General features: G+C 42.7%; 2 protein-coding genes across 8 annotated transcripts in view; one reads left to right on the forward strand and one right to left on the reverse strand.

Moving 5' to 3' along the window:
- Positions 1-14,054, forward strand: part of GNAL (G protein subunit alpha L) — a 196,556-nt gene extending 182,502 nt beyond the window's left edge. For both annotated transcript variants that reach the window (XM_087756859.1, XM_009470706.2), the window contains exons 6-12: positions 214-268; positions 3,026-3,099; positions 4,021-4,079; positions 4,316-4,436; positions 5,708-5,838; positions 7,902-7,969; positions 13,754-14,054. In XM_087756859.1, the coding sequence (XP_087612985.1) occupies positions 214-268; positions 3,026-3,099; positions 4,021-4,079; positions 4,316-4,436; positions 5,708-5,838; positions 7,902-7,969; positions 13,754-13,900 (655 nt within the window). In that variant the 3' untranslated portion in view covers positions 13,901-14,054. The remainder of the gene's footprint in view (positions 1-213; positions 269-3,025; positions 3,100-4,020; positions 4,080-4,315; positions 4,437-5,707; positions 5,839-7,901; positions 7,970-13,753) is intronic.
- A 140-nt stretch (positions 14,055-14,194) lies between these two features.
- Positions 14,195-22,105, reverse strand: part of MPPE1 (metallophosphoesterase 1) — a 34,568-nt gene continuing 26,657 nt past the window's right edge. For 4 of the 6 annotated variants that reach the window (XM_087756876.1, XM_087756892.1, XM_087756882.1 and 1 more), the window contains exons 6-10: positions 21,161-21,269; positions 20,168-20,239; positions 19,934-20,056; positions 18,996-19,136; positions 14,195-17,570 (exon numbers count right to left, since the gene is read on the reverse strand). In XM_087756876.1, the coding sequence (XP_087613002.1) occupies positions 17,388-17,570; positions 18,996-19,136; positions 19,934-20,056; positions 20,168-20,239; positions 21,161-21,269 (628 nt within the window). In that variant the 3' untranslated portion in view covers positions 14,195-17,387. Of the gene's footprint in view, positions 17,757-18,995; positions 19,137-19,933; positions 20,057-20,167; positions 20,240-21,160; positions 21,270-22,105 lie in introns of all 6 variants that reach the window. The other 2 variants (XM_087756917.1, XM_087756908.1) reach the window with 2 other exon arrangements.

Consider the following 22,105-nt stretch of genomic DNA (forward strand, 5'->3'; position numbering starts at 1 on the left):
GTAGAAGCGCTGTATTGAAACAAAGTCTGGGTAAAAAGTGGTTTGGCTTGGAAAATGTAACCTCAATCAATGTAAGTAAATCATCGGGCTCATACCTTTACCATTGGACTTGTGTTTTACTTCGCAGCGGGAGTGTAGACCAGAAAAGGTAGTGAAAAGTGTTATACTAGACAGTATTTTACGTATCTTAGCGCATGTTTATTTTTCTTCTAGCTTTTTAGAAAGAATTGACAGCGTCAGCATGGATGACTACACACCCACAGATCAGGTTAGTATAACTAACGGGGTAGGGTCTGAACCAAGACGCCCATTCATATGAATTCTTTATGTAATTTATTTTAGTCCCAACAGCAGCTGAAATAGGGCATGCCGCATAATATCAAAATACAGTTTAGCAGTTTAAGTAATGGATATTAAAGAAGAAGAGGCTTTTTGGTGGTGCAAGCTTGTCTTTTACTATATGTAGGTCACTGATTCCTGTCATACGTCTTGTTATTTCTTCTTGCTTTCCATCCTGTGTCCTGCAAACAAAGCAAAGGGAACAGAAACATAAACGTAAAAGCCTACAGTTTCCCTCACCAGCCTTCGCTACACAGAAGCAGTGTTTTATTTCAGTGGTGGAGGTGATGGAAGCCCGGAGGGAGGCTTGCCATGTCCATCAGGCAGGTCCTTCAGAGGCAGAAGCCTGCAGTGGATCTAGTGTTCAAATTCAGGGGAGAGCACCAGCAGCAGCAGCAGCAGACCTCGTGGGCTTCTCTGTGGGCGTGCAGACACCTTCTTTCCAGCCTGTGCCCATCTCCTGTGAGCAGGATAGTTTCTATTTAAGCCTTATTTGCAGGACAGTACACTTTTTTCCCAGATGTCATGATACATCTTGATAGAGTGCTCTAATGACAAACGCATTCAGGAAAGTTAAGGCTGAAGCAGTGCAGTCTTGAAATAAGAAAGGGCTTCACCATGGTGCACGGCTTCGGCTGCCTTCCCTGAGCTCAGGCTGCGTGGTTTCCTTGGTCAGGATGTCTCTTCGGCAAACTTATTCTGAGGTTGTTATTTTTCAGTGCTGGTATCCCACCGTCATCTGGTAGCCTCAGCCACGATTGTGGGCCACGTCATAAACTGCAAATGCAGGTGGCAGAAGAGAATCTCTGCCCCGGATAATTCAGTCTAACCACGCAAGGTGTATAATGGGTAGATGCCCTTAAAAATAAAATTGCCACATCTCATTGTGCAATCAGGGTCTGAAATTCAGAGAAATAAAGTGACTTGCCAGAGACAAGGAAGCATGCGGAGCAGAGCGTGTTCCTTCAGACCTAGTTCAGGTCTATAACCACAAGCCTGTCCAATTACTCTGACTGTATCCTGAAACAAAAGGCAGTAAAAAGTAGCGTGTGTTGTATTATAAGGTGAAACTTGTATAGTTGACCCAATATAGGATCAATTATTAAAGCCCTCAAGACATTTTCAAACCAAAGCAGTAGCACTAGGATTTACTCCGTCTAGACCTCATGGTCTGATTTTAGCATTGATACCACTCAGCTGGAGAGAGAAATCAGTGAAGCAAAGCCTCATTTTTGCTTTCATTATTTATGTTAGTGTTGGCCTGTTCGTTCCTGGGAGGCCTTTCTCTACCTGGAGCAGTCATTCATCATCTAGAAATTTTTCCTGATATTTCCTTTAGGAAGAAATGCCCTGTGTCTCCAAAGATCACAAGAGGCCTTTGCTATTTGGCAGGCAGAAAACTTTTGCTCTAAAGGAGGGATTCTCTTTTGCTTTTGGGTTTTCATCCTGTTATGCTGTATCAGTTGTCTTGCCAAATTAACTGGTAAAAATCACTACGTTCCGTTTTTCCCTTGCTTGCTTCAATTTTTTTTCGACCATCCCAAAATAACGACTGAGTCCAATAACAAATAAATGTCAGCAAGTGACAGAAAATGACAGTAACATATAAAATAACTAAAAAAACTAAATAGATGCCCTTCAGCTGAGTTCATGCATCTGTCAAAGCAGCCAAGGTTTGCCAGCTACCAGAGTACTTGAAGCAGTAGATGGTAGGGTAGGGAAAAAAGGCAAGCTGTGCTTGAACTCTGCACCACTGACTGCCTCCTTCCCTCCCCACTTTCGCAGCCGCGGCATGGCGAGGAAAGCTCAGCTAGACCGAGCGGCCCTTCCCTTGCCCCAGGAAGAGAGTGCTCCCCAGGCAGACAGCCATGCCGGGAGGTGGCTGCTCGGGGAGGTTCATCCCCATCAGGCAGCCGGCAGCTTTCTCCCCCCTCCGATTTTGTTCTGCACCCGCTGCCCAAGCAGCAGTGCTGGGTAGTCAAGGTTAAAAACGCTGCTGGTGATGGCGATGGCACACGGTGAGCTAGTTGCCTGAGGTATGCATCATAAATTGCTTTTGCCCACTTCCTTTGAGAATCTAGGAAATTATTATGTTTTTAATTATTAAAAGAATGTTATTTAAGTTGTAAAGTATTGCTAATATGAAAAATAAGAAAGAAATGCCAGATTTACGTACAACTAAAATTCTGTTCCCCTGTGCTCTGTAATAGAGCTTTAATTATTCAGTCACAAGCTATTATTTCGATAGGATTCCTGTCTCATTCAGTACAAATGAGGGCAGAATTAAGGTTGCCTGGGTAACTGTAAATCTGGAGTTTTCTAACATTTGAATACTTGACTTTACAACATGAATAACATTTTTCTTAGTTTTATGTAACTTCAGAATTCATTATCCACATCACATACAAAATTGTATGACCGTCAATAACAGGTTTCAGTGGGCAGTAAGGAGAGTGTGTATAGGGTCTCCTGCTTTCTGAGTGTGCACAAACCAAATGCAGAGGTGATGTTTGTGTGTATCCACTGTGTCAGTATGGACAAATGCAGGTTTACCAACAAGTCTGGTTGAACTTCAATTAAATGGAACATTTAAGACTTTTCATGGAAAATAATATTCCATGCTTTTAAAAGCAAAATGAGGTTAGGAAAAAACCTTGCTAATCAACTTCTGTGTTCTCATTTCCAGGACCTATTAAGATGCAGAGTGTTGACATCAGGGATTTTTGAAACAAGATTTCAAGTAGATAAAGTAAATTTCCAGTAAGTCTATTAGTAATAACTTATGAATATCATACTAATTTTTAACAACTTAGTTCAGATGTCTGTGCTCATGCATGTTTTTAGCGTGGGAGTTGGGGTTTGGGGTTTTTTGTTTGTTTGTTTTTTTAGCACTGTTTCCATAGGTCCTAGTAAAATTGCCTCATGCTTTACAAGAAGAGCCTTGATATTAGTTATGTGTATTAGTGATGCTCTGTTGTGGGGTTGTCTGTGGCTGTTTTTACTAACTGCTTCATGGGTATAGCAGTGTAAACTTATAAAATACTTCTGGGGATAAGATCTTGCAGAAGTCAGTGGGAATCCTGCCAGTCAGGCAGACTTGGTACAGTGGGATGAGAGTTAAATGTCTCCCTTCTTCCAGAGGGCTGCAAGCTCTGTGTTTGTCAAAGTTTTACGCTGTGTCTCTGTAAAACACCTGCTGTCAGGCTGCCTCTGCTCACCGGTTCTTGCCCAGAAAGGTGGCAGCGCTGATGACGGAGTAGCATTGCCCTCATGTTCTCTTCCTTACAGAGACGCACTCTCCCCACCACCCTTTAAAATATGGTGAAACCTGTCCTTGTTTATACTACAGTAGGTCCAACCTGACATGCCACATGTGCTTCTATGGGCTGGAAAGGCCAACGCTTGCCCTGGAAAAGAGTATATTTCTCATTTTATGGGTTCAGTAGCCTTCTCCTGGCAGAGCGGGGCAGGTGGAGGTGTGCAGCTCTCTGACATGCAGCACGGCATCAGCAGAGCTCTTGACATGCAGCATGGCACCAGCAGATCTTTCTCCCCTTCAGGTGGTATTTTACCGCTGGTGTCCTTGGGGCTGTCATTTTTAAACTAAACCCTCATGCTGCATGCTTTGTGTGACTTTCCTAGTGCACATAAGTGATATAACATCCTATGGCTTTTTAACAGCATGTTTGATGTAGGTGGCCAGAGAGATGAGAGAAGAAAATGGATCCAATGCTTTAATGGTAAGTAAAAATATTCCATGTTTTTATTTTGAACTTCGTCTCTGAGGTGTGAGCAGCTTAGCATTCATATTCACACATAACGTGTCACCAATACAGGAGTCCAGTGTTATAGATACTTTCTTCAGGTATTTTTGGCAGTTTGGGGAGTAATGGCAGTGTTACCCAGAGGAGTGTGTGCTGGAGTAATGGAGATGTTCTTTTCTCTCTCCTTTCTTTCTTTTGTGTGCTCTGCCCAGATGTCACGGCTATCATCTTCGTTGTGGCTTGCAGCAGCTACAACATGGTAATAAGGGAAGACAATAACACAAACAGACTACGGGAATCCCTGGACCTTTTCAAAAGTATCTGGAATAATAGGTAAAACATACCTTATTTCCCACCTACTCTCCCAAATTTAGCTACAGTTCAACTCCTTACAAAATAGGACCCCCCTTACTATATGCTCAGATTGCTTATTCAGAAAATGTCCAGGTAGGGCCAGGTCGCAGGGTGCCCCTGTGGTGTGTACCCCTCCCTGGCGGGGGCCGTGGCACAGGGATGGTGCACACAGCGTTTCGCTCCTGCTGCCAAAATGACGCAGGGCGTGGGGACAGCTTGGAAAGGGCAAGCTCCCCGTGCTGGCTGCACCGAGGGAAGCAAGGGAGACCCCTTCCTGGCGTCACTGCGCTGCTTGGCCGAGACTGAGAGCATCCTCCAAATTACGTTTCGTCTCCTCCTCAAATGCAGCAGCAGGAGCAGCTAGCTGTTGGCGTTGCATTCGATTCACCGGCTGGCGCTGCACTCGGTACCCGCGTGGGCAGCTGCTCTCGTAAGACTCGTCTCTGAGAGCGCACAGTTTCTCTGCCTTGTGGGATGATATTTCAGATCAAATCTAATCATAACTGCCATTAAATTGCCATCCTGCCACAGTGCATGTAAATTATAGATATGTAACCAAATAGCAATCTGAACAGGTTCCTGGTAGAGAATACATAAAAACAATACACAAAATGAGGTAATGAAGTTTTCAGCACATACCTGTGAGGATGCTCTGCACTGAGAAGTGATTGAAGGTAGAGTGAAGAAAAATGTTAAGCTCAAATCCAAAAGGCGCATCATCACAGTGATGGCTAGGTATTAATAGGGGAAGAAAAGAGATTGTTTTCTTTTGATTCATCAGGTGTCATGCAGGCTACCCTAAAAGGCGGGCTATCTGTGGGGATGAACAATAGTTAAGACAGAGCAGCCTGAGGGGAGGCAGCTTTCCAGCCTTTTGCTTCAGCAAAACCAAACGAAGTAGACAGTAATGTCTGGTTTTGGACTGTGGTGCTTTTAGGAAATGTCATAATTTTTCCAACTCAATATCAAAAGGATAATTTAGAAAACAATATTTGAAGACTGCTCCCTTCAGCGATGTATACTGCAGTTTTTATAAATGTACTTACAGATCCTATAAATATACCCACCAATACAGGTGCAACCCAATCAAAACAATAATTTAGGTCATCTTTTTTTTCTGTTGAAGCATGTTGCACACTACTTCACTCTCTGTCCACGCAGGGCTAGCCAGTAAATTTTCTATTGAAGTGCCATGTTTTCCTTGATTAACGTGTCAGAGATAACACAAACATTTGGTTTGTTTTTGACAGGTGGTTACGGACCATTTCTATCATTTTGTTCTTGAATAAACAGGATATGCTGGCTGAAAAAGTCTTGGCAGGGAAATCAAAAATCGAAGATTACTTTCCTGAATATGCGCATTATACTGTACCTGAGGATGGTAAGGTTTTTCACCAGGCGGGGATTGGACCTGCTGGCATAGCCCAGCCCATAGTTCCTCTCTCTGTCTCTGTCACGCACACACACACAAATTCTCAAGCGCACACTGTTCCTTAACGCGAACTGTTGGTCAGGTAAGGAACGTGCCAGCAGCACGTAGCTCGGAGGTAGCCCAGCGCGGGCAGGGTCTGAAGGGGCTCTGGCTGCTGGGGGCGGTGTGGGGGGACTGTGGGGGGGGCTGGCTCCAGAGCTCCTACCTTCCCCTGTTTTGCAGCAACCCACAGTCCAGGAAAGCCAAGCTGCCAGGTATGTCTTTCCCCTGCCAGATGCTTCTGCCTGGGCCTCCCGCAGTGCTGAACTTTGTTAGGGATTCATTAGACTTATTTTGCAGCCATTCTGCGTCCTCCAACACTGTAAACTTCAGCCTTTGCAAATACTGACAGGAAGCCCAGCAGACCAGCAAGGGAACTGTAATGGAGGAAAACCACATCAATAAGTACAAAGAGAGCTGTGATGATGGGGCGATTAGCATGGGTTTGGTTTCTTATCATTTATAGAAGTGCAATGATTCCTGCACCGCAATAACATATTGCATAAGTAAACTCTGGTATTATGCCACTTTTATACCAGGCAGAAGGCTCCCAAATATCTCAGGTCTGTGTCTAGCAAAAGTGGTAAAACTTGCACTTTCTGACCACTAGTTTTTGCCTTACCCAAGTGATGCCCTTGGCATAGTGCTCGCAGCCACCTGTCAGACAAGGCATTCATTCTCCACTAACCATCAACAACAGCCTAGGTTACAGAAGTGAAGATGGTATTAAGCTATTTTCAGCTTTCATTCAGGTCTGGAATTTCAGGAGTGTGATGCTGAGTTTCAGGTAGAGAGGATAAAGAAACTGTCCTAAAATCTGAGTTAACCTGGCACCAGTTTTGTAATGTTAAGGGCTTTCAGAAGAAATCTTGCTGTCACCATCACTCAAATTTCCCTCTTCCTAACTTACACGACATATGTACAGAGTTGGGGTAAATTTTCTACATTTTTTTATAGTAAGCCAGTTGTCAGAATAGAGTAGCTTTTGGTGTTTCTCAGCAGATATCCAGTGATCCAGAATATTCACACATGAAGCAGCTCTCTATTTTTAACCTGTAGTTGTTCATTTATTCTTTGATTTCGGCTGACATTATTTAAGGACAGCAGCACTGAACTGTAAGATACTGCTGATTGTGCTGCTGCTCTATGTTTACCCCTAGCGCTATAGATAAGAGTAAAAAATACGTTTCCATATTGTGATAAATTCTGTCCTTTACTATATTATGTTTATAAGCATTTGATTTGGTATGTTAGATGAGGAGAAATCACACTGAAGGGAAATGAATAGGTTATATCTTCACTGTATTGCTTTTTACACTTAAAATAAATATAGCTGTTACCTGGCCTAGACAGAGATGACTTCATCTGCCGACAAACAGCTACTATGGACCAATGAGTCTCCCACTCAACAAGAATTTAATCTAAGGCCCCTTGATGGACAGTATCTCTAAGTATTCTGCTGACTTGGGGCCTGGAAATAAAATATATATTTTTAAAAGAAGATCTTTTGATGCTGTTGTTTTTTTCAAGTGTAGTCTTGGACTGACCGTTTTTAAACCCAAATTCCTGCTTGCAGAAGCTTTTTTCAAGAGATGCTGTTCTGCTGCAGAAACTGAACAGCTCAGCTGCTTTTTCTAGTCATATTTTCTGATAAAAGTTAAACCCTAACTCCCACTTGTTTTGTATCTATATGAACAAACTTGTGGATGTGAGTAAGCCTCTTTATGATATGACCAATGACATTGTTGCAACAATTTCAGCAATTTTCAGGTTCCTAAAATATGTTAGATGCATGGTCAGGTTTTACAGTACCCTTCCATTTTAGAATTACCTATCGGGAATCTCCTGTGGATATTTAACATTTTAATTTCTGTATTGAACGACTACTTCCTCCATATTAAATCTTTTACTATGAAAAGTAGATGATTGTTTGCTTTTCGTGTTTCTGATATCATTTATTTTTAATTGAACAGCAACACCAGATGCAGGAGAAGACCCCAAAGTCACAAGAGCCAAGTTCTTCATCCGGGATGAGTTTTTAGTGAGTAATTTTGATCTTACGTGTGATCCTATCATAGGAAATACTGGCAGATGGCATAGTTTATTTAGGGAAAACTGATGTGTTTTTGCAGAAAGCTAGAAGGAGAGGAGAATGTCTGGCAATTCCCTAATTCTTTTCAGCTGCCCATCTTGCAGAACCTTCCCCAGTGTTTGCACATTTTTATGCCCATTTTATATAAAGCCACCTGCCCTGCAAAGTGTCACACAGCAAGTAAGTGCTAGTGCTGAAAACGGTCGTGTGCCTGCCTGCTCGATTCCGGGTTCGGTGTGGGTGCCGGCAGCCCTCCCTCTCTGCACAGGGGAACAGTGCCGAGCACTGTTTCCATTGCCAGTGAGCGAGGTTTTCTGCGGTTGACTTTACCTGTAAGATGCTACTGGCTGTTGGCTTGAATGTTTATTTTGTGTATCAGTCCAGTCCATGTTTAAGCAAATAGGCTTTTTTTTTTTTTTTTTTTTTTTATCCTGCATTCCTCCAAGGGTTTTGGCAGTGGTTAGCTGGCAAGAGGGAATGAACAAAAAAGCAGATTTTATCCTTAAGTAAGATTTCTGTTGTACCAGTTGGGAGGTTTGCCTCATCCTAGGAGTGGTGTCATGGCCCTACGGAGGAATCATAGCAGGTTTCCTTGTCTGGTTGCAGTTATTCTTGCAGTTAAGGCTTCCTCCAAAGCTGGAGCTGAAGAGGTGTTGTCTACATTTCGCAGATACAAGCAGTTACCAGGCACATGATCGCAGCCCAGCGCTGCTATCAGAAACAGGGGGCTAAATCCAATATCACCTATGGCTTCGCTCATATCAAATTGTTCCCACAGTGCGAAGCAGTAACAGAGAGCAGAACCAAAGCTCCTTCTTCTTGCCCTACTGGTAGAAACTGTATGGGGGTGTTTGAGAGAACAAATTTAATCATTAGAATTAAGAATTTTAAAGTCATTATGCGCTTACAAGTATTGTTAGGATTTACAACTGTTGATGCAACAAGAAAGAAAGAAGCAATTAACTGTGTTCGCACTTTGGGGATTTTCATTCACAGGCTTAACCTTCCAGATTCCAAGGAAAAATGTCAGATTGCACTGTGTTAACATAAGAGTTACTGGAAAAAAGCAAAACAAAACAAAACAAAAAAACATTTCAAGCTAAATCTCTGTTGTGGTAATGCTGAAATGCTGTGAAGCAGGTGATGGTATCCAGTTTGGAAGGAGGGTCTAAGAGACCTAAATTATGGGGAAACTAGGGTGAAACTCCACACCTTTAGCTATTTTCATTATTTAAAAAAAAACATATCAAGGGCGGGGTCCTTACCTGCCGTGACTCGCTGGCGTTACAGAAAGAGGCCACCTATGAAGCGGGTAGGGAGGGGAGGGGGCATAGGCATTGCAACCACATAAAAAACCACCCTGCGGCTGCGGAGGCCCTCTGCAGCCGTGGGTGCTGGGAGCAGGAGAAGTGTTTGGGCTGGGGCCAGCACCCACCAGCCGCTGGACAGTCCCCAGGGCCTGGGCATGGGGCTGAAACGGGGACAAAAAAGCTTTCCCCGCAACCGCCGCGGGCCTGGCAGAGAGCATCTCCTCCATAAGCAATGTTCATATGTCTCTCTCCTGGGTTCGTGCTTGGTTTCTCAGCATAAAGAAACAGAGGGACGTAGTCATTTGAACTGCTTTAAACTCTCGGGCTGTTTGAAACGAAAGTCTTTTAAGCGAGGTGTTTCTGATCTCATAAATGGTCTGAACAGCCTGCGTGTGCCCCGAGTAATGGAGGCCGTGCACGGCCCCAGCGGGGAGGGCGAGGTGGGCAAAGGCTGAGCAGAAACAGCGACTTCCAGTTTCGGGGGGTCAGGCACAAAAGGCTGAGGTTTCGGAGAGGGGGGGACAAAGGGGACAGGGGAAATAAGCTCAGCATACAGACTGGGGAGGGGTCTGATGTCCTTAGCCAGGTGCAAGGAAGAAAAGGTGTATATTTTCTACCTACAGCTTTCTTGGCTCTGCTTTATGCGTTTCTTTCCAAGTCTCTTCATTTATGACCTTTTCCTTGTCTCGCTCTGTTAAATTTTCAGAGGCAATTCAGAGAAATCTGTTTTTATTCATTGATAAGCTGTATTGCTATTTTTATCATGGTAGCGGGTCTGCATAAGGCATGGATATGCGTGAAAACATGGTGCTGCACCCCTTAAAACTCTGCCTGGCTGAAGGTACTGGTACTGGCAAACTTAAAGCATGTAATTCGAAGAATTTTAGAAGAAGGTTAAACAAACACACTTCCAGCTACTATTGCTAGACGGTAGTATACAAGTATTAGGAAGGCAAAATACATCGGCTCTGGATTTCGGAATCGGTGCGGGGCCCTGCGGCCTCTGGGGGCTCGGGCGGCAGGCCTGGCTGCTGCTGGGCACCCTTGGTTTTTAACGGGGGGAGCAGTGGGCGAGGGCTGGCGGGACGCACGCCCGGCCGCTGCCCGCGCTGCAAGGCTGGGCGGGGGGGGCACGTCCCATTCCTGGAAACGTGTCTTGTAGGAAATTCTTCGGCGCAGGCACGTCCTTTCTCCTCCTAAGCTTTTCACGGAGGCAGCGTGCTCATGCGCTCCTTGTTTAGGCTACTCCTCAGCCCCATTTTGGTGTTTTGTACACAGGGCTCTCCAGCTGCTGCTGTTTTGCTTTAATACATCCCCAGTGTATAGGTAACCCCTGTTAAAGCAGTGGCACAGCCCCTCCAGTTGGTGCTGGTTTTTAAAAATCTGAACCTTGGAGGTGGAGGAGCTGCTGCTCAAACACACAAATAGCGCATTTGGCTCCTCATAGGGATGCCAGTATTAAATATTCCCACTTGTGTTATAGGAAGGTAAATGTACTTTCATTGCTCTCCCAGGGGATGTTTTTTTCACGTCTGAACCGGTGCTAAGTAACGTGCTACTATTCAGAATGAGTTTTGAGCAGGGGTGAAAATATTGCATTTGTCCTAAAATGAGAGAACTACAGAGCTGTCAGGGGACAAAATAACCTTAACATTCTGAAAATACATCCTTTGACACGCTTTATATGTAACCAGGTATGGCCAGAGCATTGTAGGCAGCTTACTGCCATAGACATCAGTGGAATCAGTGCATGACAAACACAAGCGAACGCTTAAAGAACACTTATTTTACTGAAACACAAGAAAGAGGTTGAACGTTGGGTCGGTAGGGCGGTGTGCTCTCTACTACCCATGTCTGGGTGGCACTGAAAGTGTGCATACATTGTCCCTCACTGACAGCGTATAACATTTAGTCCTAGAAAGAGCACGTCAGAGTGGGAGTCTGATCCCCCTCTCACATCCTTACAGTACGTAGCTGCTGTGTGCAGACCACGCGGAGATGTTAACGCGGTTGTTAACAGCGTGCTGAGACTGCTGCTCGAAAGAAGCGTGCTGGAAGGGACGAGGGCGAGTGCGGTAATAGCAGCTGGAGGCTGCACGTATAGGTGTAGGTCTCAAACCATGCAGAGCAGAAGAGCTGTAGATCCCTGCAACAGACCGGGGCCGAACTCCCCCGAGGCTTGCAAGTTCAGATTGAAAAAGTGCAGCAGTAGTTGGAAGGCAGGCTGGACTGTCATTTGGGGGACAATTTTTTTCTCTTCAAGGAAAAAAAAATGTTTAGTAACTGGTCTCTCCTTGCTGCATCTGAGTGGCAGCATTATACCACTGCCATACAGAACAGATCTGCAGGGAAAAAAAAATGTAAAGCAGCTATTGTATCAAAAATAGAACCTCTGTTGCACTTTTTAGTGTTTTAAAATTAGTATCATTGTGAATGTCCATGTACACCACTGTCTTTTCAGCCCTTGAGTTCCTAAGGGACTGATTTCACCCAAACTTTACAAGGTAACACTCTCCCCAGACCTTTCTGGGAGATTGAGAGGCCTGTATCCTGCAGGCAGACAAAGACAATCCACATTTTAATTGAGTTTCGGCATCTTGCCGCCATTGCAGTAATTTGTAAAAAATTGAAAAAAAATTTTTTTTCTCATTTCATTATTGTTTAGTGTACTTCATGCTTTAAATACGGTCTGAACAACTTACTCATCAATTGACTAGGTTATTACGTTAATATTTTTCATGAGGGAAATCCTTGAACTAGGTATTGAGTGTAACTTATTAAGAAGGCGGTAATTTTTAGCATACGTTTGGAAGCCCCCTGTTTAATTAGTGTTGAATATCTAATGTTACCTAAGTTACCTGCAAAAATCTGCAATTTCTTGTTGATCTAATTATGTAAATCAGGGCTTCTAAATGTCTATAGTTTTGCATATCTGTAGCTGTAGCTATTTAAAAGATCATTCCCAATGTAAAACAATTCACTGTATTAAAAATATATAATTGTCCTGGTTTGGGCTGGGATAGAGTTAATTTTCTTCCTAGTAGCTGGTATAGTGCTGTGGTTTGGATCTAGTATGAGAATAATGTTGATAACACGCCGAGGTTTTAGTTGTTGCTAAGCAGTGCTTACACCAGTCAAGGACTGCTCGGGGATGGGCTGGGCATTGGTCAGCAAGTGGTGAGCAATTGCATTGTGCATCACTTGTTTTGTATATTGTTATTATTAAAAATAATAATTATTATTTTCTCTTCCTCTGGTGTCCTATTAAACTGTCTTTATCTCAACCCATGGGTTTTACTTTTTTTTCCGATTCTCTCCCCCATCCCACTGGGGTGAGGAAGGGTGAGTGAGCAGCTGCGTGGTGGTTAGATGCCAACTGGGGTTAAAGCATGACAATAGTGTAGCCAGAGAGAGAGAAAACAGTGTCTTTTGTTGTTTAGGCATTATAATTTGTAATAATTGTAATATAAATATATAATTATATATTATTATATATATAATTATAATATAATAAATAATTGTAATAAAACTCGGGAAATATTTATAAAAATTATTATCCCAAGAATTGACCTGCTTTCGTGACATTCCATATATATTCTTCAAGATAATGATCTAATGGATTTGTATTTATCAGTCCTATAGTAGTACAGAACAAAATTATGATTTTGTTAAGATGCTGAGGAATTTTAACAAGATAATGACGGGTGAAGTGATGCTGGAGCTTAAGTCAGCAACCTAAAAAGTTATGCAGTAGCCGTGCGAAAATTTAATTCCGCATGGCCTGACGTTTACTGGATTTGTGCTTTTTTTTATTATTCTATGGGAACCCGTCCACTCCAGTGATAATTCCACCGTGTTCTGGTCTCAGTAATGATGCCAAGTCTTCAGCAGGCTTGATACGTGCGCCAAGTAAAGGTAACGTCAGGGACCTTCAGGGCTTCACGAAGCAGAAGCAGTAGGGCGCTCTTCTCTGCTGCTGCTGCCTTCACAACTGGGAGGTTTTCAGTCTTGTGTTGCTGATTTAAAACAAGAGTGCAAAAATTTGCCACGTGCTGGCACCAGAAAAAAAAGGAGAGAAAAGAACTCCGGGGACAGCCGCGTGGCAGACTGCAGCGCTGTCAGCAGCACAGATCAGCTGCAGGGTGATGTGCAAAGGGGAGCAGCTCGTGCAAACGAAGATGGCGTCAGTGGCTCTTACGAAGTAGTAACATACTGGGCCCATAATATTATCCGTACCTTTTTTTCTCTTTGTTTCAATATTTCAATATTTCAATATTCAATGTTGTTTGAATATTATGTATTTAAATGATCTATATACAGACTTAGCCGGGTTTCTTGGTGCCTCGTAAGTCTATAGACCGCCGAGACGTGAAACTTCTTGTGGCACGGCGCCTGACCCTTCTTTTCCTCGCTCTTTCCGCAGAGGATAAGTACGGCGAGCGGAGACGGCAGGCATTACTGCTACCCACACTTTACATGTGCAGTGGACACGGAAAACATCCGCAGAGTGTTCAACGACTGCCGGGACATCATTCAAAGGATGCATCTCCGCCAGTACGAACTCTTGTGAGGGGGATCACCGTGGAACCTGTGGTTTTAAATTCTTTGCTCCTTACTCTTTCTCTTGATACTACCCCACACAGGGTGGAAGAATATACTATAGAAATGTCAGTCTCTTCACTTTGTTTACTCTAATTATTTAACCTTAAAGCTGATTTGAAGCGAGTTTGGGTTGGTTTTCCTTCATGCTTTTTGGGACTATTTTCGTGCTTTATTTTGACATGCCACTTCTTCGTCATTCCACTAAGCCCCTCGGCTACCTCTGTTCCCTTAGGTTTTGTTTTTTTTTTTAACTGAACGTGACCTGCTAAATTTTTTCCAGCAGGTTATAACGTCAGTTCAAACTGGTATGTCAGCTGGATGACACTAAAGTCATACCTATCCCTCTGTGTGGGTTTCCTTTTTAACATGACATTGAAGAGTACTTGATGGGTGAAAAAAAAAGATTAATGCACTTTGTATCAGGTTATTAAATACTGTTGAGGAAGTAGACACACAATGTAGCAGCACCACAATATTTATTACTCTGTCACAGTTTTTAGCATTTCTGAGTTGCAGGTCAACTGATAAAGTGACCTCCTCTTTTAAGCCGTTACTGGCACAGGACGTAGAGTAGATAATGAGAGGAATAGTGAAGACAAAGCAATTTTTCTGGGGTTTTGGAGCTAAGTGTCTCTGCACACCTCAGGCATTTGAATTACAGCTACTTTTCAGCCTGTCGCATCTAGGCAGAAAATTTACCACCCTCACTTACGTTATTTGTGCTGTCCACAAATGATCCTTTTAGTTCAGATCATTCTTGGACAACAGTCCTCTCCCTATATATATTTTTTTGTTTTACTGCTGGTTTATTATATTGTACAGACTGTAAAATGTAATATTATTTTGTACAACTTTATTGAAGAAAAATACTTGTAGAAGATCTTTGTGCCTTGATTATGGCTGTACCTGTAAAATGAGCTAAGATGTAAGTATGTTTTTGATTGCGCTGTACAGCTTGATGTCAACCTTACCTGCAGCAGTGACTGGAGGTAAGAACTTTATCTGTAGAGTTTAGGGGTTTTTTTCTGGTTTATATAAAAATGCTCTTTAGTATAAAAATTATAAATTATGCAAATTAACCACTTACCTTTCCAAGTAAGGTATTACAGTCACCGGATGTTGCAGCAAACATGCCTTTCTCTTTGGAAGTCTCAGCTTTAAAACATTGGAATTCATTCAAGTGTCCAAATTGCAACCTGGTGTTGTTTTAATGGGAACCAAGGATTTTTTTTTTATTATTTTTTTTTTTCCTTTATATTTAGAAAACATGTTTGGTAATTCTTTGGTCATTCATAGAACTTCACAATTGCACAGACCGATTGTGAATGTGTAAAGCACCATTATATAGAGCTCTTCAACCTTTGTACCAACAGCGGCTTTCATTGTGCAAGTAAATAGCGAGAAAGAAGAAAAAAAAAAAAAAAGGTGTATAAACCCTTGTGTCTGGCCTAAGAGAATTACAAGATGACATTTTTATTTCTCTTTTAATAAAGAGACACATTAGAAAATTGTTTTATTTTAAATATTGTAGAATCAAAATGTGTGAATATTTCTCAAACTTGAATAATTTATGCAAATGACATTCTCAAAACAAGTTGTGGTACAGTACAATATATAAAAAGCAAGAATTGCTGTAGCAATAAGGCATGTCCTTTTTAGTAACTATAACACTGCTTTATATTTTATACATAGGTGTTTTATGTCTGTGACTATATACTTTTCCTGTGTCCAAGATAACCTGTACAAATGTCTAAAATTACAGTTGCAATAACAGAAACCTAGAGAAGTGTTAGACTACATTACTTTATAGAGTGTTTTGTCACACTTTGGACCATTTCCCCCACTTCATTTTAACTTTAGGGAGAGAGAAAGAGCTAACGCATCCCCCCCCCTCCCATTGGCATACAAATCAGCAGGTTTGATCGATTAACTTTTTCCTATAAGCATCGTTATTAGTTATAAACCCCAATCAGTCATTTTTTAAAATTCAGACTACAGATGAATTGAGAACTTGTTTCCATTTGACGGTGAACAGTCCCATTTTAGATACTATGAGATGACCGTTTCCTCTTCCCAGAAATGTGTACACTTTTATATCTGTATGTTCAATTTACTCATCAGATATTTCCCAGAAAGTGAAGGGCTGGGTGGGATAAACTAATAATAAACAAAATTCCCAAGTGCAAAGATTCTCTCACTTCCCATGCCAAAGAAAGTAACGGAGTGAGTAACAAAAGATAAGTCTTTTCTTTAAAAACAACCCCCAGCCCAGGAGTTCAGGCTAGAGCTCCCAGCCTCTGCAGGAACGTCAGCAGGAAAACTGGTCCCGGTGCGAAACAGTCCCTCTGGTTTTTCTGGGGCGGGTGGGGAGAAGCAGTAGGTCTGTCGCCTCTTCCCTCACGCACAGCACGCGAAGACGCCGAGCTCAGATGTTACGTTCTCCGCGCTGCCCTCCAGGCGGGGGCCCGTGGCCCAGCTCTGCGGCGCGCTGGCCGGCGGCCTCCGCCTCCCCACGGACGAGCTCGCGCAGGTCAAAATGCGACTCTACAATAAGTTACCAGAACTTGGCAGCCCTGCAGGCATCTAAAATAACGCGCATTCCTGTCCCTATCTGTCCGCAGACTGGGGGGGGCCAAGGCATAGGATAATGTTACTGCAGCTGTATTTGACCTTCCTTCTTGCAGAAGATCGGCAACCGGAGGGCCCCTCACCACACAGATCTCTGGGATGCAATAGGGCCCTCTTTTTTTAAGCTCATCATAGCACATCTTTTTAAAAATAGCAGCTTGAGGTGTCACCCTAATGTTTTTTTTTAAGCAGGTTTCAAGTGTGTATCAGCAAACTGGATCCACGAGCTTCTTCCCATTGTTGTCTGGTAGACGATAACTGCAAATTGTAGTCAGCGAACAATTTAATGTGTTAGGAACTGGAAGATTTCTTGTCCCGAACCACAGTCCCTTACATATGGCATCCTAAAAAGGTTACGGAAATCCGCATCTCTCAGTGCTGATGTATCTAGTTTCTGCCTGACCCTAACAAACAGAAGTACGACATTAGAAGGGCCATGCAGCAATAAAACAGAGAAACGTTTCCAGTTTGCAGGACTGAGCCTCCACCAGGGTAAGACACTAGTGCAGATAAGTGATGAGGCTATAGGATTTACATAATGTACAGTTACACTTTTAATATACATATTTGATACAGAAATTATAGCAGGAAAAGGACTCATTTGATTGTAGAATACAGTATTTTTGTACAGCATGAAACGTTCATTTCAGTTAATTATTTATCCTGTAGTAGTCATATCAGCTGTATAGGACTTCTATGGTATGTGTAAATGCAACCTGCCTTCAGACTAGCAATCAAATTAGGTCATTTGCTGGCATGAATATAGTCTGATGTTTGACTGTTCTCAGCTTTGGTATTTCAGTGACTGAATGCAGATGTCTGGCTCTTCATACTGCTTTATGCTTACTGATTAAACGCTGAGCAAAATAAAATGGTGGCGTGAGAAGCTGAAAATGAGCTAGTATCAGGATTACAAGCAGAGCACCTGCTGCACAGTATATAGTAAAGACTCTGCTCTCATACGGAAGGAAGCATTTTTGGAGGGAGAAGTCAGTTGGTGTTATGCTGCCCTGGAAAAGAAATGAAGACTGTCACTTTGCTGTTACAGTGGGTTCTGAATCAGGAGTAACACCACGGCTGTCAAATCTCCGATTTCTAAATGCCGCGTTGGGTGGTAAGGGTTGGGGCCAGTTTCCTAGTACCAGTGCCTTCTCCACGGGGCTGAAGAGTCCGTACCTTGCGGTGCTGGGCACTACCTGGAACATTCACCAGGCCAACATTAGCCCAGAGGCCAATCTTCCCTATAGTCCATCTAGCGTAAATAGAGAGCTGGGCTCCTCATCTGATCTGCCTTCAAGAGAAGCCTAACTTTAGCTGCTGTAAATCCACCCGGAAGAAGCCTTCCCAGGCTAAAGTTAGGTTTTGTGAATGTGCCCCTTCCTCCCCCCGAGCCCTCCTCCTACCCAGTACATGCTGCAAAAAACACGTTGGCTAATCCAAATTACGAACGTGAACTTCAACAACAAGGAACTTCATTGGGTTTTGGCTTGACTTTGCAGTTCAAATTAAAGTTTACAACGGATGGAGGCCGAGTTAAAACAGTAGCGAAGACGATGCAACTTTAATTAGCCAACCTCTTGTTTTGCAGTGAAGATGCACTGTCTGGCGTGTGCAGAGAGCATGTGTAGTTTGAAGGCAGCTACTCTCAGGAATATGGAATAAAGAGAACTACTTTCAACAAGAAATATTAACCGTTGCATAAAATGAATTTAAAAGTTCGGGGTTATCTGTGTATTGAGCAGCCTAAACACAAGAGCAGTAAAAATACATGCGAGATTTCTGCCCCCCCCCCAAGTCACAGACTACTCCGTAAACAGATAGTAGGTTTTGCTTCTTACTCCGAGTTTCTAGGAGTTCTGTTTTATTTTTGAACTGGGAAACTAATTGGTTTACCTCTAAGGCTATACTGAGCACTGGAACTGCCTGCGAGAGCATAACCAACACACTGTATAAAATGTGAATTGGAAGCGAGGAGGCAGACTGTTGGCATGTGACAAATGTTTTCACTGTGTGAAGTGGTTAATGCACAAGTTTGAAAACCATGATCACCATGCAAGAGTTCGAGGTGGATACGGTCTTGTTTTCATAGTTGGTAAATCAACCAAGCCAAACTAGTCCTTCTACTGTTCAGTGCACAATACTGATTATTTTTACAAGTCAATAGTTTACAATGCACCCTCTTTATAAGAAAATGTTCGATGCTTGTACCCAGATACTAATTAGATCTTTAACAGCATTGCTTTGTACCACACGGCACATGTGGCTCCCACGGATGTACTTTATAAAGTGGATGCAGTGTACTGAGTGGGTCGGGTGGGTAGGCAATTTTTTTATTTTTTGTTTTTACAGGTAGAATCAGTTTTAAAATATAGCTGACTGCCATGTTGATTTATTTATGAAAGTTATCTGACAAAAATAAAAAAATTAAAACTTACCATGATGAAACTAGGGTTGTTTCTATTCCGCCAACTGAATGACGGGACGCTGATTTCTGGAATTTTCCCAGCGTGCAGCACTTCACAAGCACTATGCGTATGCCCACTGAGAATCAAACGGGGATGAAACCACCATATCAGCTAGAACACAAAATGGTAAAGCACAAAAATTAAGTCGTAACTAAAAAGAAATAGAGCTTAAACCCCTTTTTTCTTCTTCTAACGGAGTGAAATGATGGCAATTCTACCATTCTTACAAAGTGTTTTGTGTAAACTTCTGTTTTCCAATAAGACGTGTTGATAGCGTAATATTAATCATACCTATCTGGCCCTCGTCCCAAATGCTGGACTTTTTTTTTTTTTGGCCATACAGATCAGAAGAACAAAGGCAATAGCATGCTGTTAACATCACAAATAGAAAAACCTTGGGTTTAGTAAAACAATGCTTTTTTTCTTGTCTAAGGGAGAATCTTGTACTGCCAGTCTCGAGTGAAGACATTTATGCAGAAGGAAACATACTGACCACTGAATTTTTAGGGAATATTTGACTTCACATTTTCTTGTCGTTACTAATTCAGCAAAAGCAGTCTTTTCAAAGTGTTGGGAAACAGTGGCTTTCTACGAGGTCTGTCAATGATCTACACAGTACCTGAAGTACAAAATGCTGAACTGGAGGTAACAGCACCGCAGCAGGCTTAAGAGCGCCGGGACTTAGGGCCTGTGCTTGGGAAGCCCAGCAGAATCAAGGCCCTGATCACGATGATCCTCAGGGGAGCAGCTCTAACAAGCAGCTTCTCAAAGGCCCCATTAAAGCAGGAGCAGCTGCGGTCTGTTTGTCTCAGCTAACATCCTTTCCAAAAGTTTTTAATCTATATATATCTACGCTCGTGTCCCCCTCCCACCCACCCACCGATACACAAGTTCCTAATATATCAAACCTTTTGCGATGCTTCTTGAGACAGCACATCGTACTTTTCTTTAAACAGCATGTTCTTCTCCTCTGGAGGAGCAGAATCTTCTCCACTGCATTCAGCATCACTTCTCCGATAGAGCGGGTAATGCTGGGAGACATTCAAAGCAAGGATCAGTTGTTAACGATCCAGCCTTTCTGGAACAGTAAGAAATACGCTAAAAACATGTCAACGCGTTGCCTCACCCCACCTCTAACACACCTGTAAAAGGATGGGTTCTGAAGCTGGAAGCTTTTCCACATCGCTGCACCTTTTGTTGGAATGATTCGGTTTCTGTGAATAAAATCAATCCATACATATTGTCTTCACCTCTGTGTACCGTAGGGGTGGGGAAGGGAATTAAACAATAGCTAGGTTTGGAGGGGTTGGGCGATTTTTGTTGTTTTGTTTTTTGTGAAAAGCAGCATCAGCTCAGAGTACGGTGTTTAAATACTGTCCACTGTATAAATTTTTAAGAGCCTCTGCTGTGGATGGAAGGGAAACGCTTTAATTCCCCTTTCTGTATATGCTGTAAATACGGTCGCGCTCTTTCTGAATGCAGAAAGCAACAGCAGAATCTCACTGCGGAAACAAGGCAAAAGAGATTTAGGGCAGCCCGAGAGAGCAAGCAGTTAGAGTCTAGCAATTTTTCCACTGGGAGCTGGTTTCTTGATTGACTGCCAACCCAGTCAGTCATGCTGCCTACCACGCATCCAGTCGGCCTATGAAGAAGGGAAGAGGAATGAAATATAAGAAGCAATTGGATTTGATGAAAAAATACTACAGTTAAAACATTACTAGCCTATCAAGACAGGACTCCAGTAGAATTGGAAAACTAAAAGAATAGGTTAGCTTGAAGGATATAAACCAGAACGATATGCAGAAATACAACCGCAGGGATTATTATGTACCTTAGGCTAAAGGGAAGGTTACAGAACTCCTGCCATTCCTTGGAACAGAGGAAATTACACCCTCTGTTGGCAGCACTGACAAAGAACACCGTTAACACCGAGCAACACAGTTAGTTAATAGTTAAGTAAAACTGATAAAAGGCAAACGAGGAGAAGAAAGATTTGCTACCAAGTTGCAGTATGAATTGGAAGCAGATTTTTTTCAGGAGAGTCTTAGTTATACCCTGACTATTGCTGCAGTAGCGGTATTCCCACTGCAGCAGCCGAGTTGCTGGCTATAATCGGAGCTTTAATAAACTCTTACCTGCTGGGAGCAATTCAGTTTGTGAGAAAGCGCCACAAGCTTTGCCTCTGAGGTACGGCAGACAGCACAGCCATCGCCCTCCATGGCCACGCTGTTCACTATGACAAAGCTGGAAAATACCAGGGAGCGGGCAACGAGAAGGGAAGTGGGGAGGACAGGAAAGCATTTGCTATTCATGCACGTGTCTGGGATAAACTTTATTTTACAAAATGCAAGTGTTCCACAGTTGGCCACAGCTCAGCAAAACGGCAGAACGTAACAGCTTCCAAAATCACGTGCTATTAATCCCCTTTTGAGTATCCATACTGTGGCCGTTTCTCTACCTGGTAGGCTGCTTTATAATCAGTTGTTACTCAGTTGCACACTATACCCTACGCGAGGCTTCATGTTTACACCTCAAGATTTTTTTTATATTATAACGGATACTTAAGTGGTATTCTAGTGGAATGTTAGAAGCCCGCTAAGCTGAATTCTCAGGGAAAGGAGAACTTGCTTCTCTCCCCACACACATTTTAGACCTCAGACGTCATAATTTTAGACGTTCGGTTTCTTCAGAACAACTGAAAAGCAAAACAGCGCTGCATTTGGCTGGCTACCCTGAACAAACAGTTTCGTGCTTTGCGGTCTCTCACACAGAAAACAGGATTTTACTTGTAAATAGAAAACGATTTCCCTGTAGATCTCAAATCAACTTTGAACTTCTGCCACAAGATCCATACCTGTTTAGTCAGTCATTCAGGACTCAAGAGATATAGATACATTCCCAGTTCAGTTCAGTATGTTTTACAGACATAAATGAGCTGACTGCCTCCACTTAAAAGAGACCCGTCAAAACAAAACAAAACAAAAATTTAATCCTCTTTTATCAGATTAAGCTGCTTTTATACCACAGATTTGTTATAAAATAGTTTATCTATCTGGGAATGTTTCATTAATAAAGCAGCT

The sequence above is a fragment of the Nipponia nippon genome, unplaced genomic scaffold (genome assembly GCF_047370975.1).
Source record: "Nipponia nippon isolate SJK-2023a ecotype South Korea unplaced genomic scaffold, ASM4737097v1 scaffold_1, whole genome shotgun sequence".
Classification (NCBI taxonomy): Eukaryota; Metazoa; Chordata; class Aves; order Pelecaniformes; family Threskiornithidae; genus Nipponia; species Nipponia nippon.